Raw genomic sequence first — 16,463 nt, 5'->3', positions numbered from 1 at the left:
CTCAGTGGTAGAGCGCTTGCCTAGCAAGTGCAAGGCCCTGAGTTCGGTCCCCAGCTCGAAAAAAAAGAAAAAAAAAGAGTTCAATGGAATTTCCTATTCCACATACATTATTTTGAAGCATTATTACACAGCACCTCGATCTCTGTCTCAAAATTGCACTGAATTATTAAATACGTTCACATTTTTAAAAACACTAAAATCTCTTTCATCTGAGAATTTCTTTTTTTAATTTTTTATTATATATTTCTTTACTTACATTTCAAAGTTTATTCCCCTTCCCAGTTTCTTGTCCATAAGCCCCCATTACCTGCCTTTCCCCTCCCCCATATGGGTATTCCCCTGCACTAGGGGGTTCAACCTTGGCAAGACCAAGCACTTTCCCTTCCACTGGTGCCCTAACAAGGCTATTCTCTGCTACATAAGCAGTTGGAGCCCTGGGTCAGTCCATGTATAGTCCTTTGGTAGTGGTTTAGTCCCTGGAAGCTCTGGTTGGTTGGCATTGTTGTTTTTATGGGGTTGCAAGCTCCTTCAACTATTTCAATACTTCCTTTAATTCCCCGCAAGTGAGTCCTAGTCTCAGTTCAATGGTTTGCTGCTAGCATTGACCTCTGTATTGGACAAGCTCTGTGTGTGTGTGTGTGTGTGTGTGTGTGTGTGTGTGTGTGTATATATATATATATATATATGTATATATATATATATATATATATATATATATATATATATATATATGCCATATGTGGGGCAGGCTCTGAATGGCCATTCCTTGAGTCACTGCTCTAAACTTTGCTCCCATATAAACTCCTATGAATATTTTTCTCCCATTGAACAAGGAATGGGAGCATCTGCATTTTGGTCATCCTTCTTCTTGAACTCCCTGTGGTCTGTAGATTGCATCTTGGGTATTTTGAGCTTTTTGGCTCATATCCACTTATCAATGAGTGCATAACAAGTCTATTTTTCTGTGATTGAGTAACCTCACTGAGGATGACATTTTTTAGTTGATTTGCCTATGAATTTCATGAAGTCATTGTTTTTGATAGCTGATTGTGTACATATACCACATTTTCTATATCCATTCCTCTGTTAGAAGGCATCTGGCTTCTGTGCAGCTTCTGGCTATTATAAATAAGGCTGCTATGAACATAGTGGAGTACGTGTCTTTGTTGTATGTTGGAGCATCTTTTGGTATATACCCAAGAGGTATAGCTGGGTCCTCAGGTAGTTCAATGTCTAATTTTCTGAGGAACCTCCAGACTGATTTCCAGAATGGTTGTACAAGTTTGCATTCCCACCAACAATGGAGGAGTGTTCCTCTTTCTCCGAATCCTCGCCAGCATCTGCTGTCACCTGAGTTTTTGATCTTACCCATTCTGACTGGTATGAAGTGGAATCTCAGGGTTGTTTTGATTTGCCTTTCTCTTATGACTAAGGATGCTAAACATTTCTTTAGGTACTTTTTGGCCATTTGATAATCATCAGCTGAGAATGTTTTGTTTAGCTTTGCAACCCATTTTTAATAGGATGATTTGGCTCTGGAGTCTAACTTCTTCAGTTCTTTGTTTATTTTAGATATTAGCCCTCTATCAGATGTAGGATTGGTAAAGATCTTTCCCCAATCTGTTGGTTGCCGTTTTGTCCTAATGACAATGTCTTTTGCTTTACAAAAGCTTTGCAGTTTTATGAGGTCCCATTTGTCAATTCTTGATCTTAGAGCATAAGCCATTGGTGTTTTGTTCAGGAAATTTTCCCCAGTGCCCATGTGTTTGAGACTCTTCCCCACTTTTTCTTCTATTAGTTTGAGTGTATCTAGTTTGATGTGGAGGGCCTTGATACACTTGGACTTAAGATTTGTACATGGTGATAAGAACGGATCAATTTTCATTCTTCTACAAGCTGACCTTCAGTTGAACCAGCACCATTTTTTGAAAATACTATGTTTCTTCCATTGGATGGTTTTAGCTCCTTTGTCAAAGAACAAGTGGCTATAAGTGTGTGGGTTCATTTCTGGGTCTTCAATTCTGTTCCACTGATCTACCTGCCTGTCTCTGTACCAATACCATACAGTTTTTATGACTATTGCTCTGTAATACTGCTTGAATTCAGGGATGGTGATTCCCCAGAAGTTCTTTTATTGTTGAGTATAGTTTTCACTATCCTGGGTTTTTTTGTTATTCCAAATGAATTTGCAAATTGCTCCTTCTATCTCTATAATGAATTGAATAGGAATTTTGATGGGGATTGCATTGAATCTCTAGGTTGCTTTTGGCAATATAGAAATCTTTACAATATTAATCCTGCAACTCCATGAGCATGGAAGATCTTACCATCTTCTGAGACCTTCCTCAATTTCTTTCTTCAGAGGCTTGACGTTCTTGTCTTACAGATCTTTCACTTGCTTGGTTAAAGTCACACCAAGATATTTTATGTTATTTGGGACTATTGTGAAGGTTGTCATTTCCTTAATTTCTATCTCAGCCTGTTTATCCTTTGAGTAGAGGAAGGCTGCTGATTTGTTTGAGTTAATTTTATACCCCAACACTTTGCTGAAGTTGTTTATCAGGTTAAGTAGTTCTCTAGTGGAACTTTTGGGACCACATAAGTACACTATGATATCATGTGCAAATAGTGATATTTTGGTTTCTTCCCTTCTAATTTGTATCCCTTTGACATCCTTTGGCTGTCTGATTGCTCTGACTAGGAATTCGTGTACTGTATTGCATAAGTAGGGAGGGCGTAGGCAGCCTTCTCTAGTCCCTGATTTTAGTGAGATTGCTTTAAGTTTCTCTCCATTTACTTTGATGTTAGCTACTGGTTTGCTGTATATTGCTTTTACTATGTTTAGATATGGGCCTTGAATTCCATCTGAGAATTTCTTATTGCTGAGTCCATATTTATTGATTAAAAGTAGATTGTCAAAAGTTTTACGTGACTAGCCCAATGTTTAAAAATAGTTCAAATCAATTAATTTAATTATTACTGTACTCTTTACTCTTCAGATTTAAAATTATCTTAATTTTATATATTTATGCAAAGAATTTATAGAACAATCTTCAAACACACATGAATTACATGATTTTCAGTCTCTGAAACTTTTACTGTAATTAAAAGTTAAAATATGTAAGTATTGCAAACTTAGCTTTACTTATACCATTCAACAGGTATCTACAATTTAATCCCTGTTGGCTCAAAATTTAATTATGACAAATAGTAGCCTATGACATTGTATTCATACTGATAAGTTGTGTGCTGAATGGGGCACATTAGGTGCCTAAGAAATCGTGATAACAACACAAATAGCCTTTAATCTTTGACCTAAGGCTCATTCTTGATAGTTGGTTACTAGAAAGTTCCTGTGTCATCATCTTAGAAGTAAATTTATCAAGATACAGGATATTGTAGCATGGGAGGAAACATTTCATCTTGCAGAAATGTTATTGAGATCAGGAAATAAACAACTCAAAGGTTCCCTGAAGTCCCTGAAACTGACAAAAGTCACGATTGCTTCTTAAAAAAAAAAAAAACCAAAAAACAAAAAACAACCTGATCCTAGAAGAAGCTTAGGCCAAATATGGCACAAAGAAATGATATGTAAAGCTTGTTGAGCTTTTTGCAGTCTGTGCTATGCATTCTATGTTGCCAGCTTTTGTGAGCTGTCACCCCTGCTTCAGGACTTTTGGTGATGCATCTGTCTTTGAGTCATTTCTGCTTGTATAAGTACCCCCTCACCCACATTCCTATAACTCCGACAAAAGTTCTTTTTAAGCAAATTTGAATTTGGTGGCATTCTTACTTACGGCTCTCTCCAGTTTCCTATCTGAGGTGAGTGGAGGATAGAAATAGAGTTACATAAGACTAGTTCGCAGACAGGCTTGACTGCCTGTATAGCATTCTTTCTAGAATGAGGAAAGGTAAGACATGTACAGGAACTAAATAACCAACCTGGATCACACAGCTCTTTATAGTAGGATGTGTTTATGCACTTCTGCTTGAAAGCAGGACTTCTGCTATTTACATTATCAAAATAGAAATGTGCATCCTAAGACCAAAGATGTAGCAGAGACTATATACAAAATGATAGTTGATTTTCTATCCACTAGTATGAAGTGAAAAGCTGTTTGGTATTTACTACATATGCGATTCAATTTCTTAAATAGGAGGGAATCGAGAAAGGGATGCAATATTTTCTGACATACAACAAAAATCTAAACAAAAAACATAATTAAGGAGATCAAGCTCAGTAAGGAGTTACAGTGATCAAGAGTTGAATGTTCACAATTGATAGGGTGGCTTAAACTTGTCAATATTAAAGTTGATTAATCCTATGTTATTTTAGATGTGGGTGTTCCAAGACACTCACTTAGTTCCTGTTAACCACTGAGAAAATAAAACAAATAAATCCTGATAATTTGGGTAGAAGATTTATAGATTTAGAACTGTCATGTGAAGGAAAGAAATTAATTTGTCCTAGTGAAACTGCACATCATAGCACACAATCGTCATTTGCTCAGGTCTCATATTTTAAATCTGCACTTCAGAATCAACATATATTTAGAGTCAAAAGGAACTTTGTATTGTCTCCGAGTATAGCTGTGTTCTTACAAAATGCCAGCAATTCAGCCTCGTTCAAGCACTTACTGGACTGTAATATCAAAGCTTCACTGCTGTGTTTGAACCTTCAAATTAGCACACCAGAGTGAATTCTACAGGAAAATTACACTCAGCCACCATTAATGTGATATTCAGGGATAGAGGGATTTTGGGAATTTCCTAATGTTGCTATTTAAGGTTAACACTTTTTGCCCTTTTAAAAATAATTGTAGAAAGACTTTGGCTGCCTCTTCCTGTCATTTAAGCTGTCCTTTATTTTGAAAACTCATCTACCATAAATTTATTGATAAAAAATAAGTCCATTAGCAGAAATTTACAGCACATTCTAAGCCCACATATAAGGGATTTGTTCAGTGGTAGAGGGCTTGCTGAGAATGTGTGAGGTCCTGGATTTAATTCCCAGCACCCTCAAAAGTTTAAAAATGTACTTTGTCATGCAGTTCATAAATCAGAGCATCACCTTTATGAGACAGGAAATGAAAAAAAATAATTCAGAAGGCAATACTCTAGAAACAATTGATCTTTAGACTGTAATGCAAGAGTGTCAAAGGACAAAATTTAAAAGGAAAATATAGAGAAGAGCCTGAGGAAAAGGAGGTTCAGTGACAGGCACAAATTGGGATCCAGCTCAAGGGGAGGCACTAAGCCCGGACACTATTACTTAGGCTATGGAGCACTCACAAAAGGAGACCTATCATGCATCCTCCCAAAAACCCAACAAGCAGCTGAAAGAGTCAGATGCAGATATTTACACCCAACCAATGAACAGAAGCTACTGACCCCTGTGCTTGAATTAGGGAAAAAGCTCGAAGAAGCTGAGGAGGAGAGCAACCCTGTAGGAAGACCAGCAGTCTCAAATAACCTGGACCCCTCCCCCCAGATCTCTCAGACACTGGATCACCAACCAGGCAGCATATACCAGCTGATATGAGGCCCTCATCACATGTACAACAGAGGACTCCTGGGTCTTGTTTCAGTCAGAGAAGATGCACCTAACCCTCAATAGATTGGAGGTCCCAGGAAGAGGGGAACTCTGGTGGGGTTGGTGATGAGGGAATGGGGACTTCTTCCTGGAGACATTGAAGGGGAAGAGGTATGGGATGTGGAACAGTCAAAGGGTGTACCAGAAGGTGGATAAATCTGGATTGTAAATAAATTAAATAAAAATTAAAAAAAGAAAAAATATTATTTTTTAGCCACTAAAGAATCATTAACAGATCTGTCTCATTGGTAATTAGATTGTTTCAGTGACTACTAATTTAGTTATTTTTTTGACTTCCTTACTTCCCCAATATCCTGCCTGCACTTTTTTCCAGCTAGTCCTTTATAAGTCTAGATTCCTTTAGGAGAAAGAATATGTAATATTTTCCTAAGAAGTTGTCTCTACCAGATATGTTCTTAAACTTCAAAGTGCTCTTTCTCTATCTAGGAGAATTTTCTACCCTTTATAATTTGCATTTAAGCAGACCATGTCAATTTACAACTCTTAATTTTTCTTCGTTCTTAACATTTCTTATGTTTAATTTCTTAAACTTATTTTTCTGTCATATGTACTGAAACATACCATCTCTCTCAGGTTGTTCTTCTGAACTGAGACGTCAGGTCTTATTATTATGTATCTGCATTTATATTTAAAATCCTAATCTAAGACATTAGGTTTTATAATATTAAATTCTTCAGAAAAGATTAACAAAACACTTCTAATTTCAGCAAGTCTTCTTCACTCACTAATTCCCTTTCCACATCTTTTACTTTTTAATCATCTTAATAGTAATAACTATATTCATTTTGAATAATTCATTTTGAATAATTTCAGGATTTATTTGTTATAAACCTTTTCTCTCTGAGAAAAATATATAAAAATCCACTTCTGTGATCATATCAGGAGGAATTTTTGTTAAATATTTTAAAAGTTATAACAAACTGTATCAAAAATATCCATAGCATTTTATATATTTAAACAACCATTCACATGGCTATATAATTCCTTAATATTTTTCTACAGCATTTAAATTTCCCTATTTTTGAAGCAAAATTAAGTAAATTAATGCAATTTTACATGTAATTTTGTTTTCAATACTATTATATTCTTTATATCTAATATATGTATATATACACATATATATGATTTTCATTTTAGTGATTAGTAGCTTTGAATTATCTTTTAAATTTTAATTGTGCCTATTAAAATCACCAAGTCCAGCCCACTTTCAAACATCGTCTCCATTCAAATTGAGGTCACTATCCTAAATGGATACATTAACAGAACTATATTTAATAGGATGTTACTCAGCAAATTAAAAAAACTGTGCTTTAATCCTGTGAGCATTGGATCTTGAGATAATAAAGTATTCATTTCTTTTGAAGAATACCTTTAAAACGCCTAGTCTTATTTCACAGATAGAGAAGGGAGGAGGCTATTTAGTCTAGAGAGTACCAAGATTCCCACATATTCTCACTATTGAGGGCTCAGGCACCATTCAAAATTACGTAGCAGAAAATATCCTCCAAACATTTAAACTAAATAAGTAAAATCAAATCCATATTTTAGGGTTTGGAAGGTCTCAGTGCATTAAGTGCTTGCAGCAAGAGCGTGAGGGGATGCCCAGTCTGATAGTTTAGGGCAGAGAGGACTAGGTTTAGTGAGAGATCTTACCCAAATGCTAAATAAAATTTAAACAAATAAGGTATTAATGTTCAGAGCATATAAATAGAAATCTATGAAAATTTGGGAAAGATTTGCAAGATTCATTATCCTCTACCTTGCATGGGATCATGACTGTCCACCCTCAACATTCTTCCTCTAGTAGAAGTAAAGAGAATAATTTGGACAACTTATTCTTTAATTCTGGTCTATAACTCATTATATATTAAACATATTTAAGTAAATTATAATGCTTTTCCTTTAATCTCTTTTCATGGGTTCAGATAGAAATCTTTTTATGGCACAAAACTGATACAAATTCCAAGTGGTGTGATACATATTAACTATTGGTATAAATAATAAATCCTTGTAGAAAGCAATGAATATAAATATATTTATATTATTAAATTTGTTATTGTTTTAATTTTTGTAATTTCAGATAAAACATTTATAACCCTTTAATAGATGAGTACTTTTAATTTGAGGATGGCAATTTATTAATGTTTCTTCATGTAAAACACTTCAAAATTGAATTAAAAGACATAAAGTAAAAAGTAAAACAGATGTTGAGGACTAGAGAAAGACAGCTGGCATTGATCTCAGCCCTCTCCATGCACAGAGGAAGAGTGATAGATGATGATGGATGGATGGATGGATGGATGGATGGATGGATGGATGGATGGATAGATGGAAGAATGGATGGAAGAATGGATAGATAGATATTACACACACACACACACACACACACAAACACACACACACAGAGACTCACACACACACACATCTGCACTCCAAAAAGCAAAGCTATACTAAGAAAAATCTTACCATCTTACTATTTCAAGTGACACATTTCTAATTAAAAATAACTTTAAAGTAATAGGTGATTGGTGGAATAATCAAGAAGAGGTGTGGCACTTTCTCTGGTCTTCCCACAGAATCAGGCTACTGTTTTCCTTTCCTAGAAATCTTCAATACCAGAGCTGCCTGTGCCCAGCTTCTTCTTCTTTTTTGTCACTGTCTGAAATATCATGGCTGGTGCCTTCCTTGACAGTGCTTACTTTTCACCTCTCCAAAACCCAAGGGAATTTCTCATGTCTTCTATTATCTTGATCATGAAACATGATTAATTATTTCTTAGTCATTTTCAACAAAGTCTCAGGAAGAAGTAAGTTAAATACTCAAGCTTCACAGAACCCTGGCAATCCAGGGTTCATAGCATCCAATTAAGCATATCTTTTATGTCACTCCTTCAATTAATGCCTAATGAGTACTTATGTTATACAAAAACACTTTCTAGAACTAAAAATGTATTCTACCTGAATTATTTTAAATCCATGGAGGCAGGAACATAAATACCTGGCCACAGAGGGCATAATACATATATATATTAGTCAAATATAACAAACTTCATTTCAATTTTATAAACGAAATAAGTCACATTAAATAGGGAAGTTTAGAAATACCCATAAGGAGAAAGAACCTTTGGTATAACAAAATCTTCCAGGAAGGGAGAAGCAGTGAATTTAAGGCATAGGGAATCACATTTTTAAAAGATACAGAAGGCGGAAACTACAAAGTATATTTAGGATATGTTATTTGGAGAAAGTGCTATACACAAGAGAACCATGGGAGATAAGGAGGTAAAAATAAACCCGGTCTCGTGCACAGTCTGCCTTAAAGACATAGAATGGAAATGTTTCAATCTCATTTGACGATGAATGCTAAACAATTAGAGGCTCCCCAAGCAGAGGAAGGCAAGGCCACTAATCTGTACAGATTTTCTCAAAATGTGTTCCACAGGAGGACTCCAGCTACTTCTTTATTAGTGTACTTAAAATAAACACATGGACTGATAGATACTTAAAATAACATGCCATTCTGTGCATACTCTCAATACACATAAGCCCACATAAATGAAACATTCCAGCATGTTTAAAGAACACATCACTTCCCCTTTCTTCATTCATAGTTCCACTCCTGTTCCAGTTGTTTTCATTTGTTCATCTTGAGACAAAGCCTTTTGTAGCCCAGGGTTTTTTGTTTGGTTTTTTTGTTTGTTTGTTTGTTTATTCTGTTCTGTTTTGTTTTGTCTTTTAGCATTCCTGGTTATATGGAGTGTTGCTCCCTTTTCCAAATCATCCTGCCTATGCTTCTAGGTATCAGGATTGCAGGTATGTGCCACCATACAGAATACTTCTTTATTTTATGAAAGAAATGAATAAAGGACCACAGGACACAAACAAAAAATAGTATGTTTCCTAACTTTTGTGATCAAAAGATCACATTTCTGTGGGAGTGTTGGAACTGGATACTCACTGGGAAACAAGAACAGTTTGTGGATGGAATCCCAAAGAACCCACCACACTCACACCCCCTGACCATGTTAGGAGCCAAACGGTGCCCTCTCTTCAACCCACATGTCCAAGCTCGATTCCTAGTAGCTCAGAACATGGCTGCATTTGGCAATCAAGCCTTTGAGGAGGTGTTTTCATTAAACTGGGACTGTTGCAATGAGTCCCGATCCAACTTGACATGTGTTCTTAGAAGAAGGTGAAATGTGGGCACACAAAAAACAGCAGAGGTGTGGGCTCATTGAGGAGACACCATCTGAGGAGCTAGCAAAAGGCAATCAAGGAGACTGAGCACTGATATGGGCCTTCTGGCTTCAAGAACTTCGAGAAAATGAATTTGCCCTATTTAAAGTTCCGTCCTGTTGCATTATTTTTATTAAAAATTTTTGTTATTATTTTGGTCACAATACACACACACAAACACTGCACACACACACACACACACACACACACACACACACTGAACACACAAGAAGAGGAATTAGAGAGAGACAGAGAAACAGAGACAGAGACAGAGAGACAGAGGGACAGAGGAAAGAGAGTTTGATGCCAAAATTATCTATAAATGAGCTTATGTTTAAGGCCTAAAGGTCATTTAAGGGAACTGTCAGAGTAGAATAAGCAAGTGGAGCCCATTTAGGTCATTAACAAGTTCTGTGGGGTTCTAGGTATAAATCTGAGTCCTAAGAATAAGTGTTATGCACTGAGTTCCTGTTGAATACTAGAAAGGTATACTCTACCTGATCTGGACAAGGGGTCAAAGTGAAACAGTGGACTATTAATCACAAGTCATAGTCATTGAAAAGGGTTATTTCTTCACCTTGTTGCAGCTCAATTTCAGTATGCTGTCAGTGATGTGAATTAAAGTCGTGAGAAGGAAGATACATAGTGGAACCCTCAGAAAATCACATCAAAATATATGGGTGGGATCAGAGAATCAGATAATGTTTAAAGCTATGTCACATTATTATTTTGAAAAAAAAGTCTCTTATGTTGCCACGGCTAGATCAAAATGATTATGGAGCCACATATGGCCTTGGACTTCTCATCCTCCTACTGATGTGTACCAATAAAAGCCCTGTTCACTTGAAATGTGATGTGCCGTAGATAGAGCCCAGTGGTCCATGTATGCTAAGCAGGCACTCTAGCAGCTTAGGTACATATCTACCAAATAAAGTTCAAGTTTTATATGCTGATTTATATTAGGAGACATACTGCAACCAAATACATTCAGAACTCAAAGTATGGGTATGTGAGTGTGTATGTGTGTGTGAGAGAGAAAGAGAGATAGAGACAGAGAGACACAGAGAAAGACAGATAGAGAGCAAGACTTTAAAGTTAACACAAAGTACCCCTCACTATTCTAAACAGTGAACTAGATTTTCCAGATTTCGAAATCCAGTCTTCTGTCACAGTTTTGAGTGTGAACCTTCCTATGGAGCTAAAGATAGCCCCTTTGAGCATCATCTCCCACCCTTTTCTTCCTTTCCTTTCTGGCAGCCAGGCTGGTAATTATAATCCCTATTACTTTTGAGAAACTTTCTCTTCCACCCACACGGCAGCTGATTCCCCGGGCTCTCCGCAAAAAACTCATGGAAAGATAAAGCTGCTCACTCATTTTGTATATTTCTCATTTCCATCTTTCTTTTCTTCACTCCCTGGTGGGTTCCCTTGGGCTTTTTCCTGGAGTCAAAACACTGGATTTTCCCTTTTTTTCTCATGGGTGTTTGAACATAGTGAATGTGTGGGTGCTTGGGTAATATGCACATGGGGTTGGCTTATGGCTAATGTCTCACTTGAGGTCATTAACCTACTTCCTGAGTAGAGAAAAGTGCCCATGTAGCACTCCAAGCAGTGGGACATAGCTAGCATTTTTGCCTCCATTTTGCCTTAGTGTTTGTGTTTGTTTTCTATAAATGAGTGTTTGTGAAAGATTTTTCTGAGTGAACTCTCCCAGACAACACAGAATAAAAGCATTTAAAACCCTTCCAACTTAACCTGAACAAAGTGATCAAGATACAAAATAAATTAATGGAAAAAACTAACCCTAATATCCATTCCCTTTGTATCTTCCTTCTTTGAGGAGGAAGGCTAAAGTCCTAAGAGGATGTCATTACTTCTAGGCTCTCTTGAAACACTGTGGAAAATCCCATATTATATATCCTATCAGACATATATAGCTGTATATCTGTGTCTATCTATCTATCTATCTATCTATCTATCTATCTATCTATCTATCTCCATAAAACTCATGTGATTATACACATAGGAAGTGTCACATATTAGAATAATGTGAAAAGAAGAAAGCCATAAATACAGAAGATATGACAGGATATTCTATAGGGCAAAGATAATGCCAGTAGACAATTCAAATAGAGCAGGTAACCTGGATGATACCATTATACCAAATGCTAAGTCCTCATTTGAGACGTACACTATAACTACAAAAAGTATATTACTTACAGCACTGAAACTAGTATGTGGAACTGCTTATGCTATTTTTTGCAGCTTTTCTTTCTTACTTATTTTTGGCAATCCCGAATTACATCAAGTAAAAAGATAAAAAAAGAGGTTAAAAACAAACTTTTTTTTTTTTTGGTTCTTTTTTTCGGAGCTGGGGACCAAACCCAGGGCCTTGCGCTTCCTAGGTAAGCGCTCTACCACTGAGCTAAATCCCCAGCCCCAAAAACAAACTTTTAACTTAGTATTTTTTTAATCTTTCATGATTATAGATATAATTTCTTCCAGAAAAGATATTTGCTTCATGAAGGACTTTTAAATTTAGTCCTTTGGTAATTTTTTATTTACTTTAATAAATGTACAATCATTAACAAAGTAATATGTAGTATTCTTATATCAGTGCTGTCATTTCTTTTGCACATAAGAACTAATCCTTTTCAGGAAAGTATCAGCCACAGGGGGCAGTAAGATGAATTAGTGAGGATAGGAAATTGTTTCCAAGCCTGACCACCCAAGTTCCACACAAATCTATATGATGCTCACAAATTAAATTAATACAGTAAGAGCTTCTAAGCCAAATTTTAAGATGCTTATCCATATTCTGTTTATCTTGAATATTTCTCTCCTATAGTTGTTTGTGTAATACACATAAATTCTTTCCTCAATGATATATAGTTATACTTTATGACAAACCAAAATTATACAATATTATGTTCAATATAATTAGCCAGGAGTAAATGAAAGCAAAAGATGTAGTGAGGCATCTTCCCACCTATCTATGACAGTTGGGAGCAAAAGAGAACAAGTAATGAAGGAACTGTGATCAAATTGGAACCCTGATATGGACTAAATAAAACTCAAAATATCATAATCTATTTACTAATCTTCTAACAGTATCCAAAAAATTATATACATAGTGACCATATGATCTAGTAATTCTACTCTTAGATTTAATAAACTCCAAATGAATAAAGGCCTAATATAAAGACAATATCAGAGTCTTTAATAATATTAGAAACAACCTATATGCTGATCCTAGGTTAAATAGAAAAATGAAATATGGACTCCCTGTGCTGGAATCACCTCAAATTTAAGAATACCAATCATTGAGTGCCATAGTATAGTTTTACTTTGAAAATGTAACTCGAAAGTGATGTAATCTAGTCCACAACACATGGCACATGAAAGGGTCTAGCACTAGCAACCCAGCAGGAAGAGGACTAAATTAGATGGCTCTCAGGGCTGAAAGCATGCAGAGAAATTTTTAATAATTAGGTTTCTGTGAATTTTGCTCTAATTAAAGAAATGCTGATTACAGATACTATGACTGTGTCAAAATGCTCAACTTTAAACATGGCTAGGTTAAAAATATTTTTATGTACTTTAATTGGATCAAACTAGAATACATCTTGAAAACAAATCATTCCACTCATGTTCTCTTTATCCCCTTCCACTGCAGAGATAAAGCACACAGAAACATGCAGAATAGAAATATTTCTATTAAGTATTTGTGAAAATTGCTCCTTAGGGAATCTTTATCATCTAAGCAGAACCAAAATGCAATTAGAGAGAAGATAGTGAAGTCTCCTTTAAAATACCACTGGGCATTTACTATTTTTATATTCGTGACTCCGATCTACCAGAAAGTCTAAGAAAAAAAATTTACTCATTCTGAATCTATACGCTTTAGGACTTCATTGAAATAACAACCATTTCACTTATAAAAAAAAACAAAAACAAATAAAAACAAATGTCTTGACCAAAAGCACACAGTACAATTTAACTAGATTATTGACATTTTGCCTGCAATGCCAAGTAATATAAAGCAATATACATCACAATACAACATTCGTGTTCTAAAATTAAAGAAGCATGCCCACTCCCCAAAATTTCTTACCTCATGCAAATCAAAACAAATTTTGTATATATGAAATGATAAAAATATGCAAAGGAATATCACATTTTCTAATGGCATGGCCTTCTGTCATATACCTTGAAATGAACATAATAGGGTTTACTTCATTATGTATAACTACTAAACACCAGGAAAGCACAACCTTGTGGTCAATTGCACACATAGAGCTTTAGTATAAATTTTATTCAAGATCACAACACTGATAGAAATCATGTAGTAGTTTTATTTACTGTAAAAGTACCAATTGTGTAAATGATGTTGAAAATTAGATCATAATGTAGATCATAATTATTATATCAAGATTAATGAACTATAACAATCACCAGTAAGAGCAAAACTGTTTATGTCTTGGGCTTCTTAAAAAGTTCATATCTTTCCAATGTTGATAAAGTAAATAAACAAATATAGGCACATATCTAGTTGTATATCTTTGCTTACTACAGCTCTAAGTCACAATGCTACCAGGTGTCTTAAGAAAAAAAGTATACTTACTGCCCTCTAGAGGTATGAACCAGTAGTGTAATAAGTGTAGATGTTGCTGGGCATATACAGTTTAAAGCTAACATGGCGTACTTAAACTCTTCTTCACAAACAACATGATCTGTTTGAAATAAAATAGGTAAATTAGAATAATTTACCTTTCGAGGGTAATATGTTTAAATATGAAAATTAAAACAGTGAAGGAAACTGCAGAAGACTCAGTAAAAACATACTTATTTTAGGGTCATTTTACAGGTGCAATTGCTATCCCCAGGAATATATTTGGTAAGACGGAGTGCCAGAAAGGGAGTTCATGAGTGGGCTGGGGGCCACAGAGGTTGGATTCTAATTCTTTCCTAAGACAATGGGAAACTCTGGTAAAAAGGCTGAAACAGTCCATGCAAGTAGAAGAGGGACCTCTTTGAGATACAGACTGGAAAATGTCTCAAATGATGTGTGAAGTCCCCATTATACGCTGGCATTGAGTACAACAAATACCACAGCACTGATTCTTTTTAAAAAACGTAACCACATAGCATTACTTGTCAAAAATTTTATAGCGTGTGGTAGGCTATCTGATTAACAGAAGTAACAGGTTTTATACTATCAGAGTCACAGTAACCATCTTAAAAATTAATGTTAAAATCAATTAAAATAAAACGTACACTGTAAATAAACTAAGGTTCTTAAACTCAGGAGAGGATAGGGTCCAGCTAGCGAGTGGTGCCTAAAACCCAGTGCCACAAAAGAAAATGAGTGTGAGAAAGGATGACAGAATAAAAGTGCCAACTACATTTGAGGGGCCGAAGCTGCTTAGCTCAAGTATATCGTTACCATGGGAGAGTGGTCGCCTAACATGACAGTTATATCAGTTTCTATGTAGATCATATGCTTACAAAGGGAAATAAACTATTGTTAATTTAAAGGCAACCAACCCTATACCAAGAGTTCAACATTGGTATTAGAACTTGACAGCCCAGGAAACATCTACGAAATAGATACATTTTTATGCATGAAATAGTAAAGTTAGCTGAAGGAAGGAAAGGGAGCTTAAAGTTGTTAGTGAGATTTAAAAAAACTCTAACAGATAAATAAACACTATGAGATACAGGCAGAGAAAACAATGATTGACTTCAGAAATGACAGAGCAATTGTTCTGTTATGTTCGTAGGATGCTTTTCTGTTAATGTGGTATTCTAAATAAAGAAAAAGCTCATTTTCTTAATTTTGTGTGAAATTTGACTTCATTTCTCTTTGTTAGCTTTCACATGAGAAACGTTCTACTGGTTATAACTCATGATTTAGTCTAAAAGTGAAATATATCCTAATAATTTCTCTTTTTAAACCCCTTTCCTTTCCCTTTTGCCCCTTTCTCCATCCCTCTCTTCCCCTTTCAATTTTCCAGTATGTTGAAATGTAAATTGAGGATGACTTCAAAAGTACATAGCACTGATATTTAGTGTTTTGCAAAAAGAGAGCAGATTCTATCTCCAATTTGAATGTTGAGATCTGTACAGAATTTTTGCAAAAGAACAGTGTATTTAAACCACCCTCTCAATATTTCTCAAAATAATTTTCAATGTGCATGTCTAATCTGTGAGAGAAAGGCAACAAAGCTGTTAGAGGCAGAACACAGTTGCTTTAAGCTCACATCTTAGCAATGCATAGGGAACCCTGATTTCAATCTAACACTCCCAACATATGATCTGAGAAAAATATATACACTTCATAACATAAGACAGGACTTTAAAAAATCCAAACTGTAACAGAGAATTTGGAAACTCAATTTCCATATGCACCACCACATGTACTTATTAATTTTCAGTGAGAGGCATAAACCATGTCTTTTTTCAAATAGAAGAACTTGAAAAATGTATTGCATTAGTGAAACTTTGAAAACGTCACATCATCTTCTCCTTTAGGTAGTTGAAAGTGGTATATTGAGGCTTTCTTTGTTCAGTAATTATCAGAAATCTGAAGAGAAAGGTTGTGAGGTAATGTG

The 16,463-nt window shown here is 35.4% G+C and overlaps 1 protein-coding gene across 3 annotated transcripts in view; it reads right to left on the bottom strand.

Annotated features, from left to right (window-relative positions):
• Kcnt2 (potassium sodium-activated channel subfamily T member 2) overlaps positions 1–16,463 on the bottom strand; it is a 402,380-nt gene that overhangs the window by 137,583 nt on the left and 248,334 nt on the right. For all 3 annotated transcript variants that reach the window (XM_087580809.1, XM_087580810.1, NM_198762.2), the window contains 1 exon segment: positions 14,474–14,582. In XM_087580809.1, coding sequence (XP_087436935.1) covers positions 14,474–14,582 — 109 coding nt within the window.

The sequence above is a fragment of the Rattus norvegicus genome, chromosome 13 (genome assembly GCF_021556685.1).
Source record: "Rattus norvegicus strain SHRSP/BbbUtx chromosome 13, alternate assembly SHRSP_T2T, whole genome shotgun sequence".
Lineage (NCBI taxonomy): Eukaryota > Metazoa > Chordata > Mammalia > Rodentia > Muridae > Rattus > Rattus norvegicus.
Note: the sequence above shows the minus strand (reverse complement) of the source record. Positions and strands in the feature narration are given on the sequence as shown.